The sequence below is a fragment of the Chenopodium album genome, chromosome 13 (genome assembly GCF_948465745.1).
Source record: "Chenopodium album chromosome 13, dcCheAlbu1.1, whole genome shotgun sequence".
In the NCBI taxonomy this organism is placed as follows: Eukaryota; Viridiplantae; Streptophyta; class Magnoliopsida; order Caryophyllales; family Amaranthaceae; genus Chenopodium; species Chenopodium album.
In genome coordinates, this window is record NC_137846.1 from 4,021,330 (window position 1) to 4,037,273 (window position 15,944).

The 15,944-nt window shown below is 34.3% G+C and overlaps 2 protein-coding genes across 2 annotated transcripts; one reads left to right on the forward strand and one right to left on the reverse strand.

Moving 5' to 3' along the window:
• Positions 1–794: 794 nt before the first annotated feature.
• Positions 795–8,888, reverse strand: LOC145576013 (protein PELOTA 1-like). The gene is made up of 16 exons (XM_081633797.1): positions 8,555–8,888; positions 8,347–8,429; positions 7,146–7,221; positions 6,681–6,755; positions 6,527–6,583; positions 5,967–6,012; positions 5,360–5,435; positions 4,850–4,925; positions 4,688–4,720; positions 4,519–4,587; positions 4,190–4,296; positions 3,641–3,713; positions 3,504–3,542; positions 2,700–2,794; positions 1,864–1,970; positions 795–1,155 (listed from the first exon to the last, which is right to left on the reverse strand). The coding sequence occupies exons 1-16, from the start codon at positions 8,603–8,605 to the stop codon at positions 1,082–1,084; spliced, it is 1,137 nt and encodes a 378-aa protein (XP_081489923.1). The 5' UTR covers positions 8,606–8,888; the 3' UTR covers positions 795–1,081.
• Positions 8,889–10,547: 1,659 nt separating this feature from the next.
• LOC145576014 (uncharacterized) lies at positions 10,548–15,080 on the forward strand. Its single transcript, XM_081633798.1, has 4 exons — positions 10,548–10,841; positions 11,579–13,804; positions 13,912–14,021; positions 14,791–15,080. The coding sequence occupies exons 2-4, from the start codon at positions 11,590–11,592 to the stop codon at positions 15,004–15,006; spliced, it is 2,541 nt and encodes an 846-aa protein (XP_081489924.1). The 5' UTR covers positions 10,548–10,841; positions 11,579–11,589; the 3' UTR covers positions 15,007–15,080.
• The last annotated feature ends 864 nt before the right edge of the window (positions 15,081–15,944 follow it).

The window sequence follows — 15,944 nt, forward strand, 5'->3', positions numbered from 1 at the left end:
CATTTGGCGCCACATCATATTAGCCCATAAATGATTGTAAGACTCCATGCATTAATAGTATTAATGTTTAGTTTAATTGAAAAACTCTTCATGTGCATAACACCCTATTTAAATTTCACTTTGAATGTAACTCCTAAATAATTGCACAATAATAAAAATTGTAAGAAATTAAAAATTATTCCATTTTTTGTGCATTAATTAATAAAATTGTAATTATAGAATAAACGAGTTGATTTATATATACATATATTACAATTGTGATTATTATTTTTTAAAAAAAATATTACAATTGTGATTATTGAGTAATACGTAGTATTTTTTTGTGCATTACTAAGTACGTAGTGTATATATTGACATCAAATTTATAGATTTGATTTATCAATTTTTTTAACAACAAATTAATTGATTTATCATTTACCCTATATTTATTAATGCAAAAAAAATGTTTTTATAGTCAAATCAGCTCATAAAAACAAAAAATTACTTAAACTATCACCTTTTTTTAAAAAAAATAATTATAAACCACTTAAACTCTTAGTGACAAACAAGCCAAAAAATATATATTTTGATCAAAGTAATAAATTTTATAATGACCCGGGGCATCGCCCGGGCCAATAACTAGTTTAACATGTAAATATGCAAACAAAATGGATTGTGCTGATCTTTGCAATTATTATAACATTGATGCATATAGTCGTTTTTTTTTACATCATAATTGCTGTAAATGTGATTATGAAGGGGCATGCTGCATATCTAATCATTGATCAACCAAAAAATTAACCAGATCTTATAAATGAAGCATAAAATATAGCTTTATTCAACCAAAGAATGTAGTGTTACATGGGATGCTACAAGAAAGAATCTGAATAGTAGAATTATTACCTGACATTACAACACACTACGAAGAAATGAATCATATTTCGCAACTTAGACTATAACTTAATTATAACATACAACTTCCAAGACTTTAAGTCTTGGAAGGAAAAGGGGTCGCTAACAGAGTTTGTGATATACAATTTTCAGTATGTTTCAGTAATAATTAGTGGTGTACAAAATTGGTCTTCCCATAGATCTACGTCGATCACATTTCAATATCATCAAGATCAGGGAGAGGGAAGCGAAGAATTGCTGCAATGCCAGTCAGCTGTGCCAATTCTGCATCCACAGGGCATTATAAATAGTGTAATTAGATAGCTAGGCAGATAAATAGAAAGACATAGAAAGCGGAAAAAAAAAAAAGGGACCCTTCTTTGTTCACTTTACACATTCAGACTTTCTTTTCTTTTTGGACTTTTTTTTCATTATATCTCCTTGAACATCTAAAAGATCTATTTGTCAGCTATCTTAACAATTCATGATTTAAGATGCAAGCACCAAATCATTTAGAGTTCCATAAATCAATGCAGTTGACTCATTAAGGCAGAGTAGGGAGAACAAGAACATGCCAAAGGTAAAGATTGGAAGAAAAGAGAGGTATATGGAATATGTGCCAGAAGTAGTTTCCTTAGAAGAAAATAGTTTTATAATCCTTATTCAGCCAAACAAAAATCAAGAAAATCGAAGTATCTTCCACTTCATCACTCATGGAAGTAAGCCTTTGATTATCAGTATGGGATGAAATCTACACATCCTATATTGTTTTCAAATTTTCATGTGTGGAATATCTTCCATAGTCCCAAAATCATCAAAGATGTATTAGTTCCGTATGTTTAGATGCCACTTCCCTATGCAATCAGCACACTAATCATATCAAACTAACAATCGCAGTTGACCTGATGGAGTCAAACTGACAATATGAATCCTATAATTTGCAAAAAAAGATGTAGCTTCAAAATGTTTATAGCACTGGACAGAAGTACTTACGCTCCCCTGAGACATGCATGGACGAGAATATATGAACACTTCCTCCAGAATCTTTGACTGAATTGACCAGGTTGACATATTTTTTCCGTGTTGCAATGTCAGCATTCCTGATGACCATTTCAAAATAATAAGAAAAACTGTACAGCTACAGAGTAACATGTAAAATGAATAATCACATGAACATTGGCCCAAAGAAGTGAACATACTACCACAATTATAAATATAAAATTGTTAGGATAGAAAGATAAGGATTACATGAAACATAGAGCCTCCATTGCACATACAGCTAACTGAAGAGTTGAATCATAACATACAAGACAGTGTTGTAGAAGAAGCAAGGAGAGCCCATGAGGTACAAGCTTTAACCATTTGATATTGAGATCTATTGCTAGAATACTATTGATTTCTAAGATCAATTTAAATTGGGTTTTGAAACAAAACATCTCGTCAGGAGAATCAATGGGAACAAACAGACAAGATCCAATGTACATCAGTTTTATCACTTTTATGTCTTATATAAGAAATTCTAGAGGGGCAATTGTTTGAGGGCGTATATATATATATATATATATATATATATATATATATATATATATATATATATATATATATATATATATATATTGCATTATTTGTTACAAGTATGAGATGCATAGAAATGTCCCTTAATAATGAAGTACTAGTATGAGATTTATGTGTTCTTAAGTCACATATTACAAGATGCATAAATATAGATATCCACCCCCAAAAAAAAAAAAAAAAAAAAAAAAAAAAAAAAAAAATTGCAACAGGATCCTCAAATAAATTTATTACTAGACAAAGCTCAAGCAAGGCACCTGAACTGTTCATCTGTGATAAGCAGCGTTTGTATAGCCATTCGTTCATGGGCAACTTCTACATGCTTAGGACCATAGCATGCACGATCTGGATCCTGCAGTTCATTAAAAAAAAAAAATTAATAAATCTATGCCAACAGCTAGATGATGATACAATCAGATTACATTTCGGCCCCGTTCCCTCTTACATACAAATTTAGCTGCAATAGTAAGAATTTCATCAATACATGAGGTCAACATTTCTATCAAATGGTCCATTAAACACTTACCCACCTCCCCTTCTTCTCTCAACTCTTCCTACCCCAAGAGATCACAATTTATTTAGTTGTAACCAAAACAGTCAAGCCCATATGTATAAACCTTTAAAAAAAAAAAAAAAAAAAAAAAAAAAAAAAAAAAAAAAAAAAAGGTAAAAACCTAAAAAGAAAAGGAAGAAAACATTTTGGCCCTCCCACTGTGAGAGCATAGTTTTATGTGCTCTACTTACAAAGAGCGACAAAAAATTAAAATGCCTTAATTTCCCGGTAGGGGGATATGGTAAACTACTTCCAGGAAAGGTTGTATCAGGAAGAGCAGCAAATGCTAAACGAACAGTACATAATAACCCATAAGTGTTTCAGGAAAGATTGTATCAAGAAGAGCAGCAAATGCTTACAGAACAGTCCACATCAAAACGCATAAATGTTTCAAAACCTAAATGTCTAAGATGAGCCATTGACGACGTCACACATTAACTGCACATGCATCTCAGTAACAAGCATATTGTTAGCAATTCAAACATACATCTCAAGATTAGAAACTGACATTTGACAGCATACTGAAAAAGTCCTCAAGAGCACGGACCTAAATCAAACAAAATAGACAACAGTCAGTAGAAACTTCAAGGATCTCCGAGAAAAAATGACAGGCAAGACAAAATGATAAACATAAATTTGAGTAACCTCTTGGGCTGCCTTTGTATCTTTTATCATATTCATCACGTTTGGCGCATCAAGAACCTCCCTCAAGCTATGCCTGATTATAAGAGAAAGCAGCAAATATATCAAATATAATTCCAACCAATTATTGAAGAAAATACAAAATATGCTTCTTAAAGAAACAAGAGTAAAGACTAAAGAGCCCCAGACACAAAAACACCAAACAGGGGGTAAGAGAGCTAACAAAATTTTAACACAAGTTGTGCAGGTACAAACTCAAAAATCCTCAAGATGCTTAAAAAGCAGAAGTGGCTATAATATTTTGAGATGATAAACTATCAACTGCTTAAACATAAAGCAGAAATTCTGAAAGCAGAAATATATAATCAGATAAAAGGTTCAGAACCTTCAAGATTAACAACCATTTAAATGTATCCAACCTTTCCAATGAGATGATACATCAATTTCAATTGACAGTAGAGCTAGAGGTATGCTAAGAAGAAAAAAAAAATTCTGAAGCAACATTGCTTCCTCAGCAAACAATCAATCAAATTAAACAACTAAATGCCATACTTGTATCCCGAAGTTGTATGCACAAGAACTATGCGTGACTTGTTCTCTATAATTGATCTCAGCTGTTTCCTTTCAGCTTCTAGCAACAGATGACGATAAAATTGGTCCTGCAGAAAAAGACAAGAACCTTATAATCAATTTAAATAAAGAATGCCTGTGGCTGCCAACTATATATAATTATTTATCTCATGGCAACGAGCCAACAACATGAGAAAAGTAAATACAAAGTGATAAGTAGTATAAGAAAACTACAGCAAGACTCCTCATAAGAACCAATGTATGATCACCATATTTTAGCAGTACCAAACATCAAATAAAATGAATCTAACCTTAGTGAATCCAGGACTTGCAATGACAGCACATCGGACAACCTTAAAATCAACATATTTGAGGAAAGCCTATACCACATCCATAAAAAAGTCACTTCAGTCACAAGCTGAAAAATATATGATAATAGTCATCGCGTTTTAGACATGAGAAGGTTTACATTCAACTAACCTGTAGTACATTCTCAAAGAACTTATTTAAGGCCTGTGAGGAGAAAAACAAGGGAAATCAAGTTAGTTATCACCTTTACAACTAAGTACCTGTACGGCTGTACCTCATCAGCTGCAATAATGCATGACAGCTTGTCTTAACAATAGCATTTGAAATACATACAGATTCATATCCAGCAATAGCAGGTCCATGTTTTCGAGGAATGGAGACTTCTATTCGAGATCGAGTAAGGGTTACACTGTCAACACAAGTGAAAAATATGCCAGTTAGATAATATTTACCATGGTAGAATAGAACATGTCAATATTCATGGCTTCATGAGTGTTAATTGGGGTTAAAGTACAGCTAGATATATGCAGCAAAAAGTGAATTCTTCCCTGGCAGCTAAAGCCCCAAAAAATTCATTCATGGAGTAATTGCTTTGTCCTATCACTTGGTGATCAAAAACTAAAAAAAATATATATATATCTAAAAGCGACATGTGTATCATATACAGTGGAAAGCATCCACAAACAAATAGCAATAATTAAAAGAAAAAATTAAATAAAAAATAGTCTTATCTCTTAGATCAAACATATTTGTGGTTTTATTGGGTTGACAGAGACACAGCAAAGAAATACAATTCAGTCAATGATTAAGTGAAAACTATGTAACACAACTAATTAACTATACCTTTTACCAATCAAAAGTAAATGTGCCAGTCCCTCTTGCATTATTATCACAGCCAAATCAGCACTTGCAGAAGGATCTGAATAAAGTACATACATAAAACTAGATCACAATATGTCAAGAAGTCAGAATTAAATTGTTTCTGATACTACAAAAAGGTTCAGATAAGGGAAAAAGAGCAGCTATATCAGTCACGGATCCTTCCTTCTCTAGTTCTTTTTGTTCAAAACTATAGTTCAAGCTATAAATCCTTTCTTACCTGATAGCTTTTGATTAAAGGCTATACCTTATACCAATGCAAATTACATAGTTTAAAGAGGAGAGACTGCTAATAACAGGCCGCTTCTGTGGCTAACTTTACAATGATGGTAATCAGAAATCAGAATAATGAACGAACAAAAAATGCTGATAGAATAATCAAGTAACCATTTACATCTCAAATCATCAAAAGTGGAGCAAACTAGGCATAGACAGCTTAAATTATGCTAGCACAACATATCATGCAACTTAGTAAAAACACCGATGTCTGAAGTGCCAAGAAGAAAATAGCATTCATTATTTACAATGGGCCAAACAAAAGATCCAAAATAATGCACAAAACATTTTTTACCTGCTGCTTGATGAAGCATATCCAATGCCAACGAGTCCCAGATATCCTATAAACAGGGAAACGCAGATGAGAGGCATATTGAGATTTCAAAATCATTCTGCCAAAGCAAATATAGATCAACAGACCACTTAACAAGTGATGCACTACAATACCCACCACCCAAAGCAGGATATATGAAGCCATTAAATAAATTTAAGTGGCAGCGTTCGCCAGACACAACTTTTTAAAAACACTTTCCTATCCACCAAAAGTTTAGTTCATGTTGAGGAGCGACGGTTTGCGCAACTTCAAAGATCATAAGTCAATAGAAATAATCAAATAATTTAAACTTCATTAATTAGTTTCTAAAACTCCTTCGTGGGTAAAAACTGCCCCTAATTATTTCCATGACACAAGCATTTAAAAACTTATAAACCCTTCAAAATGGCATGTATGCCACATCCCCCCCCCCCCCCCAAAAAAACAAAAACAAAAACAAAAACAAAAAAAAGAGGATTCTGCTTAAGCTGTTATAAGAACAAGGAGTAAACGTTTCTGAGCAGATTAAAATCATAGCATACCTTCCTCAGCACGAAAGGTCGATGCAACTCAAGTTCCAGGGTATGAAAAGCACCTATCTTCAATAAAAAGCAGAAGAAATCAGAGAACTGTATATATAGAAGTAAAACATTAAAGTAAGTGTTAGACATTGTTGATTAGTCCTCTTGTAGGTACCTTCACATGATCATTTTCCAGAGTGTTTTTCCCACGTATACGTAAAACAGAACCTTCTTTTTCATATTCCACAGCCTGCAAAATATCAAGAGAAATCAGGCCAGCATGTAAGTCGGAGAATCACTTCTTAAATTAAAATGCTCAAAAGCCTCATTGACTCAATCTTTTTTTGTGTTGGATTGGTAATTCTCACTAGATCATCTTAATACAAATAGACCCGTTTACAAAACACATAGGATTTTCGAAAGAAGAGGCAAAGACTTTAGAGTTATGAACATAGAATTTCAAGAAATTGAACACAAAAAGGACTCGGAGCAAAATCATCACAGAGGAAGCAATACCCCTTCCCCACCCCCCCAAACAAAAAAATAACAAAAACCAAAAAAACAAAAAACAAAAAAAAACAAACAAACAATAATCAAAGCAAGTACAATGTCAAATGTCAATGGATGAAATAATTATCACCTCCACTACGATTTCTAGCCTAAGTTTCACACGCTCTGCATCCCTCCCTCCAGAAGCAGCCTCTCTCAAAACTTTCCTGCAAAAGCAAACAGCAGCACCACTATGAGAAATCATGCTTTCATAATCATCACACTACCTCCCTATTAATGCTCTATTTCAGTAGTTTCTTCGAACACAGACTTAATCAATCAACATTGCAGGGATAACAATAAAGGCCCTTGCAAAGTACTGTAGGATATGAGCAAATTAAGAGCAAGGCAATAAATTATCAGGAATTAGGAAAAAAGCCAAACACTCCAAAAGTTTGACTCGGATATCGTTTTGGGAATTTGGGGTGTTTCGTTAAGTTCAATTCACTTTTCCTTAGTTCCACTTTAAGCAAACTCCTAGGACTACCTCACCCTCTTGTCCATACTATTTAATCCTTTCAACTCACTCTCTCTTACTTTATTCCCCTTTATTTACACCCACTCACCTTTTACTCCATCTCTCTAACTTATCTTTTTCTAACGCCCACTCACTTTTTTCAAAGTTTCATATAAACAAGAGTCTACGATAAGTCAAACTTTGAGGAACCAAGGGGAGTACTAGTCAAAATTAGATATAACCACCACCTAGATGCTCTTTTACTTTCTCTTTTTAAGTAGGAAAATCAATGCTTGACAAACACATTCTTTGTAGCGGGAGTTAAAGCCACGTTGTTATCAAACTCTGCTTCAACTGTTTGATTCGACAACAGTTTATATCCCCTCTATCCCAAAACAATAGGCGACATTGTTTAAGAAATTGAGTTTAGATATCATAACTACCTTCAGTAATTACGCATTTTCTATACCAAATCAGAAATAGTATTTCCTTAGAATTCTTATTTAAGGGTAACATTAAACAACAAAGGAGTGTACAAAGTTTAATGTTCTAAACCTAATAATGGCATATCTTTTGGGAAAATAAGTATCACTCCTATATTAAAGCATAGTATGTAGGCAATGTAGCTATAGTTTCCTGGGTCGAAAATCAGCATTGATTATAATAATGTTCAGCCCAAGTAAATAAGAATTCTAATATGCCAACAAAGATTTATGATTAAATCTATTAACATAAATTTGATATTCCCAAATTATGAAATACCAATTTTGAATTTTTGATACACTAAAAAAAAAACACTTTAAGCCAATTGAGTTGGGTAAGATGATGAAGTTACCTAACAGTGACGGCTAAAACAGAATCACCTTCAGCAATCAAATTGTAAACAATCCACATATCATCAGCTTCTTCAGGAATCATCTGTTCGCCAAAAAAAATCGACATTGCATGAATCAAATTTCACCAAATTTAACAGCAAAATAAAATTGAACTGATCAATCACAAATTCATCAACACTAGCAATCAAAATCCTCAAAATTAATCACCTTGACACTGCCTGGGCCGCCACGAACGAAATCTCTACGTACGATCTTCATAATGATGATTTGATTTAATTTTCTCTCTCCTCCTTTTGATTAAGTAGGGTTTATGGAGGAGGAGAAAACAGAGAGATTTGGAATTGCAGAAACAGAGTTGAGAGTAAGAGGATGAAAGCCCGAGTTTCTCCCTTAGTTTGGAAGTCCGGATCCTCTAATTTTCTCTCTCCTTCCCAAAAAAGTTGGGATACTTTATTAGTTTAGGTAGCTTAGGTTTGGTATTATTCTCTACTTTCCTTCGAGATGACAAAGGATTTGGTCTTTCGAATCTGTAAGGGATAAACAAATTAGAGGAAGAAATACTGTGTAACAAAATTTTTGGATGGAGTAATTTGATATATATTCTTCTTTTTTCTTTTGGTAAATAGGAATAATAGATTAGCTTAAAACGATTTTGGAAGAAGAGCCGCTAGCAATCGAGTTTAACAAATTACAATCATCCAATATAGCGTGAGTTTCATACATCTCAGCCAAAATTATATTATAATAGAATAGGGGCGGGGTGTCAAAAAAAGTTAGGTTATTCAAAAGATCATTTCTAGTTTTGACTTCCTTATCTAAAGCATCAGTTGCCCTATTCCCTCCTCTTGGTCAAAGCATAGGGTTGAGCCGGTTAGTTGCTCCAGGAGCTCCCAATTTGATATTCTTCAACCCAATACAAACTGTGTGTTAAAATAATCATCTATAAGAATATTAATTTTAGGTCAATCATAACTAGAGGTAAGTAATACATGGCACTATGGCAATATATATGAGTATTGGAATTTATTACAATTGATTCCTCAAAATCTTCATCAAAATACAAATTAGTTATAATAGGCTCCTAGGAATGATAACAAACTTATAAAATTAAGGTACCCTATCATTTTATATAGCTAAATAATTTTTACTAATATAATTAAAAAGATTATATAATATGATTTGGAATTAAATTAGATTGTTGTTCGTTTTTCTTTCTTTTAAAATTGAACTTGGAAACTATGATTTGCATTCAAATATCAATGTTGCTCCGTCTTTCAGATTGTGATTCCAGCTTTTGACAACTTTACATTGAAATGAGTTGGACAAAGTACACAATGAGTTCTTAATTTTGTTGATGGGAGCTAGAATCGATTTTGGTGTTTTAGATGTTGATTCTGAAGTTGTAAGTTCGTAATAAATAAAATTTCTCGACCATGATTAACCATTGATACAAATTTGATGATAGTACAATAAACATACATTAAGTTATGAGAACAGCAAAAAAACACTTTGTTATTATAAGTTGTTAATATGACAGACACCATGTGATTGTTTAAGTCCAAAATATCGTCATTGAATAGAATACAATAATTTACATTTCGCCATACAAGGGTTTTTTTTTTGTTTTGTTTTTTTTTTTTTTTTTTTTTTTGTGTGTGTGTGTGTGAGATAGTTTACTTTATACTCTCTCTTTCCCATAGGTGGAGAGTTTAATTCCAAATACCCTGCCAACGTTCTCCTCAAAAGGTGGAGAGTTTAATTCCCAATGCAGACGCAATGAGTCAATGAGGGCGGAGATCTCTTATCCTTCCTCTCTCATTCCTAAAGTGTTTAGCCCGCAAAATATCAAACAAAAAATCGTAAAGGTCATTTTTTTTGTAATTTTTTTTTTTTTATAAAGTAAGATGAAAACCCCTACCGAGTCGGTCATCGTTTAAGAGTAGAGGGGAAGACAAGGAAATCCCCTACTCCCAAACATTTTATAGTTAGCTAGTTTGTTCAAACTTATAATCTCAAGATTCCAAGATGAGGTCTCCACCGACTCCACAATTACTCCGTCATTTGATACAACCGAAGCCTTAAAGAAAATAGAAATATGTGAACGAAGCCCACAGCTGCACCGGTGTAGGAGTTTAAAGCAGGCCACATTTAAATTGGATTACGCAATATTATCACTCGCTACTCCTCCATTTCGCCCATGTCCTGCTAATCTGCATGTTGCAATGTTGCATGCACCTTGTCTTCTCTCTCTTTCCAACTCCACGTGTCCCATCCCCCTCTCATACGCGTGTTCCCTTTTTACATCTCATCACCGCCCCTTCTTCCTGTCTCCTACCCTCGCCTCCAAAATTAAATACTCTCAAACAATTTCATCATCTTCATTTTCATCTCATCATCCAAAAACCCTACCTAAAACCTTGCATAATTCTCTACAAATTACAAACTTAACATTATTATTTACTGTTTTTAATCATGTGATCTCAGTCAATTTCAGGTACTTTTCTTAGCTTCAGTTATCATTTCAATATTGTATGCTTAATTTGCCCTTAATTTCAATTTATATAATTGGTATGTTTGTTCTTAAATGTTCTTAATTAGGAAAATAAATAATTTACGGGCTTATCTGATGCAATTTGTTTGAATTTCTGCCGATCTATTAATTATGATAATTTTTCTAATGCTTTTTGATTAAGTGCACTTAATTTTTAAAGTATTGTATGATTCTATGTTATAAGGAATTTTAGTACATTAAGAAGTTATTTGGTTCTGTTGTGTATCCTTGTGTTGGTATTCTCAAAGTATATGGAATGAGAAAAGTAAATTAAGAGTGATTAGCAAAATTCAATTGAATACGAGTCGAATTCACAGGTGTACCAGATTGTTTTAGTATATTTGACCAAGACATAGTACAAATTCTATGAGTATTGAGTGACACATATGGATAATGTTAGTACATTTGGTTTTACGAAGTTAAGTTGTTTGATTAGTATAACATTGATAGTATTAGTCAATTCGTCAGTTTGATTTGATTGAAACTGTATTCAAAACTGTAGTCGAATATACGAACTTACGAAGTATTACTCGTTATTGCAACGTGTAAATTAGCACACATAGTCAAGATACTAACTGGCTGGCCTCACCCCAAAATATGTTATAGTTGTCCATTGTGCTCTTTGCCAAAAACTCACTATAGTAGATTTTATTGATATGCCGCCATTCTGTGCTGGTCAGGGTCTTACTAGATGGAGGAAATCGAAGAAATAGATCCTGGTGATGAAGAGGAGTATTGGAAGGTGCAAGATTACAAAAATTACTCAAAATCATATGAAAGCAATAGCAAATTAAGCCGGATATGGAGAGGAGGGGTAAATCTGGGGAAGAAAATGGTGGTAACAGGTGTCGTGGTCTCGTCTGCCTCCTTTGTTCTTCCTCCTCTTGTAGTTTTATCTGCTATAGGGGTTGCCTTTTCTGTTCCTGCTGGCGTTGTGATTGTCTCGTATGCATGTGGTGAGAAGCTTTTGAACACTTTGCTGCCAATGCCTTTGGCAATTCCTAATGAAGGAAATGGACCAATGTACAGTGATGAGTCAGAAGAGTGCATTGTTTACGGAGATGATGTTGACATAGGGTATGAAGGGGATGAGGACATTCAGTTGGAAGAAGACCTTAGAAAGGGGATGGAAATGAGGATTGAATTGGCTGAGGAAAATAATAAAGAAACTGTTGATCATGATCAAACATCTGCCAATGAGGATGAACTAGATAAAATGTCATCAAAAGTGAGTGAGATTGTTGAAGAATGGGGGTATGAGGAAGATCTTGGGGAGTATAATGAGGATGAGGAGCAACCCTTAAATTCAAAAATGATTCCTGATATACTAAAAGGGATCGAAGAGGCAGAAAATGAGATTTCCTTAATAAAGAAAGAAGAGGGTGAGATGCCAAAAGATTCATTGAAGGGAGTTGTAGTGGAGGCTCAAGTAGGTTCGGAGAATGAGAACAATGTTGAAGAAGTAACAGAAGACATGGCCTTTGTAGGTGAGGAGGATGAGAGTAGTGTTGATCAAATTAGGGGGTATAATTCTCTTGGGGAGTACATAGAGGATGAGGAGCAACCTTCAGATTCAGAAATAATAGCTGAGTTACTAGAAGGGATCCATGAGGAGGAGAATGAGATTTCTTTTATGGAGAAGGAAGAATATGAAATCCCAAGGGCAGTCTTAGAAGCTCAAGTAGGCAGGGAGGGTGAGAATGATTCTGAACACGTAATGGAAGACATGGCCTTTGCATCACCAAGAAACATAGAAGAGTACAAGGGAAATTCGACTGGCATAGAAGAGGATGAGTTACATAGGGATGTGTCAGGATTGATTAAAGAAATGAGTGATGAACGCACAGAGGAAACACGTGGAGAAAATGAGGAAGTTGAAAGAGCTCTCATAAAGGATATGTCTCAAGAAAAGGGAAACACGAACCTCACTATCCTTTCCAAGGAGGTCAAAGAGGCAGAGAATGAGATTTATTTATTGGAGAAGGAGAGTGATATGCCAAGAGATTCGTTATTGGCAGTTGTAATAGGGGCTCAAGTGTTTGAGGAGCATGATAACAATGTTGAACAAGTAACGCTAGACATCGGGGAGAGTGAGAACAATCTTGAACAAGTCAGGGGTTATGAGGAAGATGTTAGGGAGCAAATGGAGGATGAGGTAGAAAATGAGATACTAGCAGGGATCAAATGGGCCGAGAATGAAATTTCTTCAATGGAGAAGGACGAGGGTGGGATGCTAACTAATTCATTAAGAGCAGTTGTACTAGAGGCTCAGGTTAGTGGGGAGAATGAGAACAATATTGAACAAGTAACTGAAGACGTGGCCTTTATCATACCAACAATAGAGGTAGAAAAGGGGAATAGGTGCAGTGGAAATGATGCTGGTTTAGAAGAGGGCGAACTAAGAAGGGAGACAACGGGGTTAATTGAAAAGATGAGGGATGAGGGTAAAAATGACTGGAAAAGAAATGAAAGTTCAAAAGAGAAAGCACTAGAAGAAAATGAGAAATCTGAAAAAGGATCCTTAAAAGGTGTGTCTGATAAGTTGGGAAACAAGGACATTACTGTCATTCTTGAGGAACCTAAGCCAATCATCGATGACAAGGGAAAGATACAAGGCCGCAAAAATGATGCAAATTTAAACAATACAAGTATTGAAGCTGATGAGAGTGGATTATTGTATAAAGAGTCAAGAACCATTGTAGAAAATCGGCTAGTGGTAAATGTGAAGGATGATGAAAATTGTACTGCCACCGAGGTTCATCAAGGGATCAGCTCGGTTAATCTAGAAACTTCTGTGCTTTCCAATAACGACAGAGAAATGGCCGGTGAAAGTGGGTTTCCTCGGTCAGACAATGGAACTGAGGAACCTGATCAATTTGCAGATTCATTTGACACAATGCCTGAAGGTAGTCACTGGTTTTATTATAATAAATTCAAGTGTCAAAGTTGTTAATTATGTTTGGTTTTCAAGTTGTGAGAATTCTGGGATTGAATTTGTTTTATGGCTGTGCAGGGGATGATGTATCTTTAACTGTTGATTATCGTGAGGCTGTGATTGAATCACTCCCTGTGTCTGAAACTACAGAAACTGCACCGGATCAAGGAATTGCTTCTTCTGATAAGGTTACAACCTTTTGCTATCTGTATTTAAATTTCATGAAATTGGCTTTACGTTAGTATGAATATGAGCAATGCTTTTGTCTTTATAAAAAAGATTATGTCATGAGCATAATTTGAAACTTCTTTTTCTCTGCTGGACTGTAAATTGCTTTGTTTGGCAGTGCTAGAGCCATAATTTATTTCTTTCTGAACTCATGGAGGATGTTAAACACCTTAGGTTCAATTTTTGCTTTTTGAATCAATCGTATGTGTGATTATTCTCCTACATTGGAACTTAGGAAGAACCCATTATGTCATTATTATGTGATGTTAGACTATTAGCTGCACGTAAAAGTTGCATATTACCCTGTGAAATTGATAGACAATGTACTTGGGAAATTGGTGCTATTTCTTTACTTAAGTACCTTTTCAAGGAATCAAGGCATCCTCCACATTTTTATAGTGATTTATTTTATTTTTTATTTTTGTTTTCTTAAATTTTTTTTATCACACTAGTGAAAGTTTTATAAGTACATATTAACATGTGTATATCCATGTAGGCGAGGAATCATCTAGTATTTCTGTTTAGAATTTGTACAGTCTTACACCTTTGACCCAGGTAGATGGATTATGGTCCATTGTAGATTGTGTGTAACAAACTAAATTGTATGAACTAAATAATACTAGATACCTTGCTACATAGAGTCCTGAATTGCTTGCAGACTAGGACCTTGCCCGGAGCCTGCATTGCCATTTATCTGAGCAAGCCACCATAATTCTTGGATTTTTACAGGTAAAACTGGATGAGGAGAAGATATGGGAGCAAATCAATGCAATGCGAACCATTGTGGGTTACAAGAACGCTCCTCACTTTTCATGTGCAGAGGAGCTAAAGGCGCTTTATGTGTTTACAGGGGTTGAGCCACCAGCCACATGCAAGGGCCCTGCCGATCTAGCAGATATCAATGAAAATCTCCACTTTTTAATGTCTATAGTTGGCGTCAAGTAGATTGTTTTACTTAACTAGGTAGTTGAACATTTTCCCTTTTGGATTTGTATATTTGTTCTCGACGAATTTGGAATATTCTTGTGCTTATAGTTAGTGTAGTTGGTTTGTTGTGAGATAACTGTCGTTATGGGGTCCCCCATGAGATAATCAGTGACCAAGGATGTAGCAGGTTGCTTGCTTAATGTTTTTATTGAAAGAATGGACGAAAATTCATCACATCACATTGTTAAGGTGTAAGTGCATGTGTATTGTCAGCTAAAAAATGAACTATAGAGCAACTTCAATGTGAAAGTATATTAGCATGTTATTATTATCTGCTGATATATTGGCTTTTGGTTGCTTAAACTTTCCAAAAGTTAACTGGCTTAAGAAATAATCTGTCACTTGTGTGTTCATTTTGTAAAAAAAGAAAGATGTTATGAATGTTTCATTGAGTGTCACATGAAATTCAGGATACTTTTATGATGGTACCACTTGGGCTTTGTTCGATGAGGTTAATTCATGTCTTCATTTAATAATGTTACCACTCAACAATGGTAATGTAGTGTATGCCATTATCTAAATAATGGTAAAATATGTTACAACTAACATGTTGATTGTTGAAAGCAAAGAAATTAAAATATACTGTCTAAATGCCCTTCAATTTAATTTTTCATTAAACCTTTTTATTGAATATAAATGTTATGCAAAATACATTGACTAGAACACTAGATGTGTTGAGCTATGCTAGTAATACTATGTATGTACTTTAGAAATTTTATACGTAGTACTCCGTATTCTATAAAAGGCACGATGAAACAATCTAATGAAATGTCACACATTAACATTAAATAATAGCTCGATCTTAAATCTTAGTACTTATCTCACATTTTCTTTTTGGGTAAGTTTTATACCTTAATTTTTAAGTGTAACCACTTGCTTTATCAGACTCTCTTAGT

Coding starts and splice junctions, on each gene's coding strand:
- LOC145576014 (XM_081633798.1), top strand. CDS start 11,590: ATGGAGGAAATCGAAGAAATAGATCCTGGTGATGAAGAGGAGTATTGG. Junction 13,805..13,911: donor ATTTGACACAATGCCTGAAG/GTAGTCACTGGT, acceptor ATGGCTGTGCAG/GGGATGATGTATCTTTAACT. Junction 14,022..14,790: donor GAATTGCTTCTTCTGATAAG/GTTACAACCTTT, acceptor GGATTTTTACAG/GTAAAACTGGATGAGGAGAA.
- LOC145576013 (XM_081633797.1), bottom strand. CDS start 8,605: ATGAAGATCGTACGTAGAGATTTCGTTCGTGGCGGCCCAGGCAGTGTC. Junction 4,297..4,518: donor CAAGTCCTGGATTCACTAAG/GTTAGATTCATT, acceptor CTTTTTCTGCAG/GACCAATTTTATCGTCATCT. Junction 2,795..3,503: donor TTTTCAGTATGCTGTCAAAT/GTCAGTTTCTAA, acceptor AATGAACTGCAG/GATCCAGATCGTGCATGCTA.